At 44.3% G+C, this 9,706-nt stretch overlaps 1 protein-coding gene across 1 annotated transcript; it reads right to left on the bottom strand.

Annotated features, from left to right (window-relative positions):
- Positions 1–2,578: 2,578 nt before the first annotated feature.
- Positions 2,579–2,983, bottom strand: EI90DRAFT_3023516 (uncharacterized protein; the record flags this gene model as incomplete). The annotated part of the gene is made up of 1 exon (XM_039057875.1): positions 2,579–2,983. The coding sequence occupies one exon, from the start codon at positions 2,981–2,983 to the stop codon at positions 2,579–2,581; it is 405 nt and encodes a 134-aa protein (XP_038907827.1).
- Between the last annotated feature and the right edge of the window lie 6,723 nt (positions 2,984–9,706).

Genomic DNA, 9,706 nt, shown 5'->3' on the forward strand with positions numbered 1-9,706 from the left:
CTGCATTGCAACAGGACCCATTGAGTTTAAACGTATTGTAGCATGACTCATTGAGTTCAAATGCATTGCAATGTGACCCATTGAGTTCAAATGCATTGCAATGCAACTTATTGAGTTTCAATGCATTGCAACGTGACCACAGCAATAGCCCAAAAAGAAATGAACCTATTTGTACTCCCTTGGGAGTTTGAACCAACAACCTCATATACCACAAACATGTCAAAACCTGGATCATAAGGGAAAATGCGTGAGTCCGAATGCAGGTGGGGCTCAACTAGAGGGGGATCCAAGAGCTCTGGTAGTGGACCGAAGCTTCTCCAGGAAGCCCAGTTCTGCTGGATGGTACAAGAGGCTCTAAGGAGGACGTGGCCTCAGCGACTCAGAGGGAGCGCTGTGCCTCCGTTATGTCTCAGTTAGTCCTTGTATTTCTTATGTCTGAGGTATCTTGTAGAAAGGGAACAGGATTCACTCAGAGGGACTTTGGGTAGCATTTTAGTCAAGATTAGAACTGAGGAACTACAGGTTCTAATCTATAGGTATTTATAAGGGGGAATGGAAAGGACTTAGTCAAAGTCCGAATGATAATAGAAGAACACCGAAAGGTGCCGAATGATACTGAGAGGTACCAAAGGTCCCGAACGATATCTTTAACAGGGAACCGAGGTGTCGGATCGAGGAGGGCAGAGTAAGAGGCCGGAAAATGAATGGGAACGAGAAATGGGTAAGGGGGGTTAGCCGACTGAATGGTAAGAAGAAGGTAGTCATGCTAAGAATGGAAGGTGACTAATAAGTGATGACATGAGTGAGGTCACCGAAGGATGCGGGTAGCTCCGAAAGCGGAGTTGCGTATCCCAAGGATGTTAGGTGGCTCCAATAAATGAAATGGGTGGAGAAATGGTTTAGGGGTATGTCACAGGATGTTGGAGGTCCGTCGGGATATCGGAGCAAATCTGGAGTCTCTGAATGTTCCGACTTGGGACTGAGCTTCCGGGATGGGAGTGGCCAAGGTTCGGTGTGCTGCAACCAGACCAGAGCTGAGACAGTCAGGAAGGAAGGTGACTTGGGGGAGGCATGGTGCAGGGGATGGTGAAGTTGTTAGGAAGGTGTGGTGTGGTGGGAGTGCGTGGGGTCGGGATTCTGGGATATGACAAAACATTTGGATACATACCACATATATTTATTATATTGAAATACTAATACAGTCTATAGCAATATAGTACAACCCTACCACTCAGCCAGTGAGCCTGGGAATATGAGATAGACCCTCGGGTTTTATATGAATTGTTACACAATGATTGATGCATAACAAAACCCACCTGTATAATTTACTATTATCCATAATGGATGAAGCAGGCTAAACCTGAACATACTATTAATGTATATAACTTGATTGTAAAGTACAGAGCCGAAATGCTTAGTGGGCACACAATAAAGAAAGAATGTGAGTGTTCAGTGAACACAAAAAAAAAGGGAGGGGGAGATATGGTGGTGTGCAAAGCTGAGGTTTAGGGAGAGGGTGGAAAGTTGAACATTACCAAAAAAAAAAACCAAAAACAAACAAAAGTGAAACATAGTATTTAACAAATGGAGAGCGACTCACTGAGAAGGATAGCTGCAGGAGCAGCTATGGGGGCTGGGGAATGGCAGCGAGGGGTGAGGGGGGGAAATCATCTTATTCCGTTTTCAATCACTAAGTAGATATACCCATACTGCAACATACAACTTGGGAAAAGAGTCCGAAATATATGGGTTTGGCTGAGCTAAGCCTCCACCAACAATGGCAGTAAGGTTCAGCTGCTGTTGGCTTAGAATAAATTTTCAAACAACAAAAGAAAATGAAAAGAAAAACACGAACTTCCTCATACCACTCCAAACACTGCATCAAAACTGTGTCCCTTTATTCCATTCAACTCTCCTTATCCATAGCTTTCTAACGATACTAATCTTGTGAAATTTGGTGGAGATTCTCAGATGTGGAATACATATCTTGATTATCCATGCACAGGGAAACTTGGACCAAATAATTCCAAAACTCCTCCAATGACTTCTTCAACATTTATATCATTTGACTAGCCCGTATTTTCATTGAGACTAGCTTGCATGTGAGCATCCAAATATTCATATCGTCCTGTGACTCCCATCATGCCCAATAATCAGAATATCTCCACAACCACTGAACTGATTAGCAACACTGAGTCATTGGGCATCTCTCTGGATTTAATGACCCCAAAATTGTCCTCTTCCATCAACTTTTGACCTTGTTCCCATGGTCACAGTCAAGTGCACAGACTTTGCACATGAGGACATCTCAGGTTGAATTTCTCCACCAATTCTCAACCAATTTCTTCGCAGAAAGGCTCTTTTGGTTCATACAAAAATCCTCTTTCTTCTTTTCTATTACTCCCCCCTATAATTCCTTTTTCCTAATAATGTACAAGGGTGGGAGCCCAAATTTTGATGTATTTGCTGCATAAGTTTCCATGAAATTGAACACACCTGTTATGCACTCCTACAACATTCTTGATGAGGTATTTCCCAATTTTTGAGGAGGGGTGATTCAGGGTAGTCCTCAGGCATGTTAGGATGGCTGTTTGGTCTCTGTCCATGCCCAGTTCCTGATCCAGTCAGAGGTGAAATCAGATGTGGGATGCACTACAAAGCTGAATGCTTTGGATAGCCAGAATTGGTGGTAGAGGATTGTTGCAGCATTGCAGAGTGTCAGTCCATCAATCATGATGCCCCAGGGAAGGGGGTCATCTCCCTGGGCGTCAATTGCATTGGCAGCCAGTATGGTGCTAAGTGTTCCTGCTGAGTCCAGGAATGCTCTTTTGATGAAGGTGAAGGCATGATCCTTTGCCTCTTGCATTTTCATGAGGGAGAATGCCATGTAGAGAGGGATGATAATCACTGCATGCTGGTTGGCTTGGTTCCATGCTTTGCAGGCTTCGTCTGTCACATTGAGGTGGAGGTGTGGGCTGTGCATTCTGAGGACCCTGTAGTCGAAGTTGCCTGGGAGTGGGCAGGCATTGTAGCCAACCTCAGTGTCGTCAGGTGTGTGGGATAATCATCCTTTCATGGATTGGTTGGGGCTCAGGTGAGGCTGAGAGATCTTTCTCCATTTCCCAGAGTTGGGATGGTTGGATTTCTTTCCCCAGGGGGTGTTAGAACTGGGTGAGGGTGGACAATTCTGGAGGGGAATTGGAGACTTAGCAAGGAGGGACCTTGGCCTCAGCAACTCATGTGGAGTGCTGTGCCATTGCTGTTTGTCCATTTGGTCCTTAATTTCAGAGGCAGTGAGCAGGAAGTCTCTAGGGGGCATTTCTGGTTGATTTTAGACTGAGGTCCAAAATGAGTATGTACAGTTCTCCAATAAACCGTTGCAATGTTTTTCACTTTTCAACTCATGACCTTATAGCACAATGAAAATGTATTTGGAAATTTCAAAAAAATATTCAGAACATGGGAAAGTATCTCATCTAAAGATCTGCCAATTATGTAAGCAATATTCCCATTTTTGGTTATGTTATGTAATTTACAAACTACCCAGGTCATTGCAACAGTTTATTGGAGTACCCCCAGGCTATGTGACATGTCATGTGATATTGTTTACTGTACACACTAGTAAATAAAATGACATTAATACAGCATAAATACCGAAGGACTTCACATGATAAGGCCCCAAATCCGAAATGCACCCTTTAGCCACTTCAAAAGTTGAACAAATCCTTTCCCTCATTGATTCTGGCCATAGTGCTTGCCAAATCTCAGTTCTTACTGGCCACCATTACTCCACTGTCACTCGCCTATGGTCTAAACACCGTTCTGATGTTCCCAAGCCCAGTGGTGGTCATCCATCCAAGCTTTCTGACACTGATATTCGCCATGCTTGTCATCTCATCAACTCTGGGAAGGCTGACAACTCATCCCAAGTCACCTGAATACTCCGAAACATCAATGACACATCCCTCTACATTGAGACTGTACGTTGTAGGAGAAATAACGGCCACACTATGGAAATCCATTATGGAAATATGCCAGATAAATCACACAACCTCATATGACAAGTAGATATGAGAAAATAGAAGGACACGAATTTTAACGAATTTTACGAATTTTTACGAATTATTATGACTACACACGATAAATCGAAAGAAAGAAAAATAGCAAAAATACTTCAAGCTTACCATCAACGAGACGGAATTCTCGGGGAATTTATAGCAAATATTAAACCAATAATTAGGACAATTGACCAAGATTTGACTATAAAAACAATCAGAGAACCTCCACGAAAACTACTTTCCCACGTCCGCACACGTAGCCAAGGATGGAAGTACCACGGAACAAGGATTCCTCAGGAACTAATGCAAAATTCAAAGTCGTGTTTATAATAGGAAATATAGATGTCCACCAAACGGACCCAATGAGAGTAATTACAGGGGAAACTACTCATAAACAACGGAGATATGACTAAAACTCCTGCAAAAACGAGGACAATGCCTAAAAGGGAAGCACGAAGATTAACCAGTAACGACCGAGACAAGCTTGATAGCCCATTAGAAAGGAAGGGATCCAATCTTACTCCTCCCAAATTTTCATAATAAAAGGATCATGCGTTAATGAGATATCCAATAACGGGATTAGTGACATCAAAAGTCCGAGCTTAGGGATAAGACAATGTTTGCATAGGATCCATAATTAAAACATACAACGAAATTTACACGGAAATTATTAAAAATGGGGAACTATAGTTATGCAATATTTCAGCCCAAACAGTCCAGCCGTTGTGAAGTTATACCCATGACGGGAATATAGAAATCCGCATCATGTGTAATGACACGTGAGGGTGGCGATGCGCAGGGAACCGGCTGTCAGAACCGAGATCCGCACTTCGGCAGATCGCGAAGACCAATTTCCGTCCAAATAAGGAAGAGCCCAGTCAAAACAAAGCACGGAAAGTGCAAAACAACCTTAGATCATGAGGGAAAAATCTGAAATAAATCACAGAAGCCCATATGAAAGAAATAAACACCCACGCATATCATAAATCCCGAACAATTAAACGGAAACAGTGCCTGCATACGAACGACTATGGGAATGATGCACGTGATTACCGAATGTGCGCACGAACTTTTGCTAACTCAACAAATACCAGGAAATAGGACACAACCTTAGTACCATTGGAAAGGTGGGAATAAATGAAAATTTATGATACCAAGAACGTGAGAAAACACCCAGAAATGAATGAGATACAAGGACATGAAGTTAGAAACCTGAAAACGCGCGGGAAAACAGCTTCAAGAGGTCCAGAGTCCTAAATAAAATACATAAAAATATGAAATCTCCAAGGACGACCTATTATAACAATGAACAATACATATGGAGGACTAGGATGTGATAATACAAAGGGGAATCAGGGAATATGAACGAAATTCACGAAAACCACTAAACTACGACGGACCATGGCGGGAATTTTAGGGAACGATATTCTAATGAAGTGGAGAGCTATAACACATTCGTTTGAGTAATTCTTGACTACTAGCAACTTTTTCTTTCAGTTCTAAATCTGAATAATTCACTCATTTACCATTTCAGTCTCATTTTAACTAAATGTCACTAAATAAAAATGGAATAAATCAGCTGAAGGTCTCAGCACAGCCGTACGCATAGTAATGCGAAGTTTGAATTCAGAATCATCGAGTCATAGCAAATTTAATGGTATATATAGGGAATTTGAAATAAGTAACTGTGGCAAATGCTGCGCAGCCAAGTTCCAATTAACCATTAAAATAGCTTAGGCGAGGGAGGACAATAAGAATTCTAGGCGCAGTCTGACTGCAGTTCAGCGCAGCAAAGGCACAGTAGAACTATAGCATGAAATTTTCATTTTTATTCAGTCTGAGAAAAATACACTGTAAATAAATCCTGTAAATAGAAGGTAGAGCGTGAAAAAGGAAGGCGACCCAAGGAGTATAAAAGGGAGACCCTTTCTGCGACTTTTCACCCCCCTTAGAGAAGTAAGAAAATAGAGTATTATTTTTCTCAAGCATTTCTGGTTGTCACTCCAGTGCGAAAAAGTGATATACAGTTAAGATTGCCACTGTAGTAAAAGGCAGCAATTAAGGAGAGAAATATTAAGTAGATATTTCAACAGGAGAGCTGGTTAACACTCCAGATTTCAAAGTGTAAACACAAAACAGTTATCTTGCTACTGTTAAAACAAGCAATAAAATAAGACAAAAATAAAATAAACCCAAGGGACACTCCAGACACAATCCAACTTCATTAACTGAATAGAATCTTTGAAACTTCACCAAGTAGAAGATTAAATTCAAATTTAAATCCAAATTAAACAACGCTACACAGAATTACACCTAGACAAATTAATAAATTCCAATAAAGAAACAGCTCCGCAGGGCTCGGTTTATCTGTAAGTCAATTCCCAGGAACTTTAAAACTAACCCATAAAAATAGAATTAGCCAAAACACTCGGATTGGTACTATATTTACAATAAATAACACTAGTACACTTCCCCATCCTAACTAAAGAACCAGGGAACAGCTTGGTGGTGGTCTCGTTTGAACCTCCCAACTGACCTTCCTTCGTTTTCTCCTTCAGCGCGAATACAACAGAGCATGAAGAGATGCCGAGGGCATCTTCGACTCTCTGAAAGACACAGAGAGAGAGGTCAATCTCCAAAAAAGGGAGATCAAATTACTGAAATGCGAGCTCAGAGAGGCACGTGCACTGGCAGACCTCACTGCCAAACCCATTATGACAGGGGCCTCCCAGGTCAGGGGGAGGGGATACGGTTCCGGGCCTCATGAGGCACGACCCCACATGGGGACTAGCACATCAAGGGGTGGGGCACCAACTATCCTGCCACCCCGTGGGCAGGCGACCCTGTTTGGGTTGCATAAGGGCCCGCCCTCAGAAGGGCAAACCCATGTCGAGGGGAAGAGGGAGAGCGGTAGGCAACCGACAGCAGACCCTAAAATGGGGACCACTGCCAGAGGCAGTGGGCCACTGAGTACCTCAGCACCCTATGGGCAAGCTACCCTGCAGGGAAGTGTCCACATGCTATACGAGTTCAGCAAAGTCGAAGCTCCAGTCGACGTAACAATCGACCCCAACTTCCCCATGAGAATAGCAGGGTCAGAAGCGGTGCACGATGCCGCATATGCTTGGTGGACAAGCATGAGTGGGAAAGAATTCATACACTGGTACGAACAGGCCGAAGCCACCTTCAAAAGCGGCAAGGCACACAGAACCCTTTGCGAAAAAGCAAAGGAAACCGAGAAATACCTCTCGGGACCCCCGAGTACTGCAAGACCCGCGGAGGAGCATAACCCCCCGGAGAACAAGGGAAAAATCTCCCGGGAAAGTTCAGGCGAAGCCACCTATCCAAAGTCCCAGTTCAAACCACTCAGGACTCCTGAGGAATGCGCCGCAAGAATTGCAGAGTGGGAAGCGAAAGCTTCCAAATACCGTGAAAGAGATGCAAGTCTCCACACTGGACAACCAGCCCAACGACCACCCTTCCCCACAGGAAGAATGGTAGACCTACCGTACTCCACACCTGAGCCAAGTAGCTCAGGAACACAACAACCCGCTCCCACCCAGGGAGTGCCCACTTCGTCGAGCCCACAGCCCAACAATGTAGCCCAGGCTATGTCATCGCATCCGACGCAGCAATCGGATGTCCAGATGAACAACCTGGAGGAAAACCCTCCTCTGGGCAATGACTCCACCCTTGAGGAAAGGGAAAGTGACATGGTAATATGCCATTGAGGCGACTGTGAAAACACCTTCCCCCAACTCGAGGCCCCACACACAATACTGTATGCGAGGAACCACAAGTAACAATTGCGGAAATCTCTACTCCATAAAAAGACCCACATCCACCACCGCTCATGTGTAAACACCACTTACACACAAACCCTCATGGAACAAGTGAGGAACACCAAAGACATACAACCTTTGGGTCGAAATTCATTTTCGACAAACTCCACCATTTTTTTTCTCTCCCTGTGATACCAATGTATTGCCATTCACTTCAAAGTAACGGCCCACACTCACTTATTCCCTAAACCCTTTCTCTCTCCTTCACCGACATGTACAAAAATCGCCCACTTTAAAGTGGTGACAACAAAACACTCATTGATTATTTCAAACTCAATGTAAACCAATTATTAAAACTTTGTTTTCTTCACCATCAATGTTGTATGCATCGCAAATGCAACGCAAGGGGGGAGAATGTCAGGGCAATAGCCCCGAACCCCGAGCCACATGTAATGAGATACATATAGTCACATGGGTAAGCGGGAACCTCTGGGTAACTGCTTACACACTACCGTAAAATACACACCTTTGTATCACTTACGGCTCTGTGTGCTGAGCTACCCCAGAGACCTCACACACACCCAACCACACTGCCAATTTCACCCCCTCCCCAGACCTCCACAACCACACATTAAATCTAGCCATTTTTCTACCGAATGGTGATGCTCTACCTTCCCCCTTTACCCACGGAGCATTTCCCAGAATGGACATCCCATACTTGGATGGTTCAGCAGTGTAGAGCCTCATGTGGTCTTGACAGCACCTGTCAATGGCCATATCTCAGGAACTACTGCACCAATTGGGACAAATAAGGGTTCCTTGGAAAGCTGGAGACGAGGAAGTTGCTGACAGGAGGATAGGCGGGCGCTGTAGCCAGGTGTTGTGGAGTTAACTTTACAATTTCCATTTTGGATCCATTGTCACAATTTCCCCATTCATTCATATTTCTTTTATTGTTTCTCTGTCCCTGATTGGACATTCCTTATTTACGGTTACCTATTGGCCCGTATGCATTTCCCCAATCCATTCATTTTATTTCCAGTCCATATAAAAAATTAGCACTGAATAGACCCATGCAAGAGTGAAAAACTAGTTACATCCAAGTGGCAAAGATGCCACCCACAACCCCAAACACCTTTCTGAGCTAGCCACCAACATCTAAGATACCTCTACCCATAATCCTTGGCCTTGATATCCAAGAGATATGTAGGTGAGTGTTTAGTTGAGGCTCTAGCAGACCCAGTAGTGCCCCAGGACCAAAACCCAACCCCATGAACCACACACACAATCACTACAACCCTCCCCCTCTTCTCTGTCTTGAGTCAAGGCAATTGACCTGTTACAGTGTGGAACGAGGCAGGTGGGGATACTTCTCACTTGTGCTTATGCAAGTGGGCAGGACCAAAGGGAGTTAAAATGCCTGTGTTGGGCACATCAAGGGCAACAGTCTGAATGACTGTAGAGTTGTTGTCTATTGATGACATGTGTCAGGGCACACACCCTGACTAGCCCAGACCCGGACCCGCATGTGCACTTCTGCCCTGCATGCTCTGCATGCTGCATGCTCCAGGCCCGGTTCCCATCCTTCATGTGACTTCCGGGCATCCCCGGAAGTTTTTGCCATATTGGGGCCACTGTGGGAAAGTGAGAAGTTAACCATCTTCTCACTTTCTTACCTACAGCAGGCAAGTGTACATTACTTGCCCTTTGTTTATTCCACTTTCTTACCCACAGCAGATTGTGCCCTGGACAGGGCTGTTTACAGGTCAGGTTGTGGGTTGTAGAGAGAGGGGTCATGGGGACCTGGAGGTCATCCCCTGACAACATGGCAGCATCTGTGGCTAGACTTACAGGTGGTGATTTTGG

This window comes from Cantharellus anzutake, assembly GCF_015039405.1.
Source record: "Cantharellus anzutake strain C23 chromosome Unknown EI90scaffold_216, whole genome shotgun sequence".
Classification (NCBI taxonomy): Eukaryota; Fungi; Basidiomycota; class Agaricomycetes; order Cantharellales; family Hydnaceae; genus Cantharellus; species Cantharellus anzutake.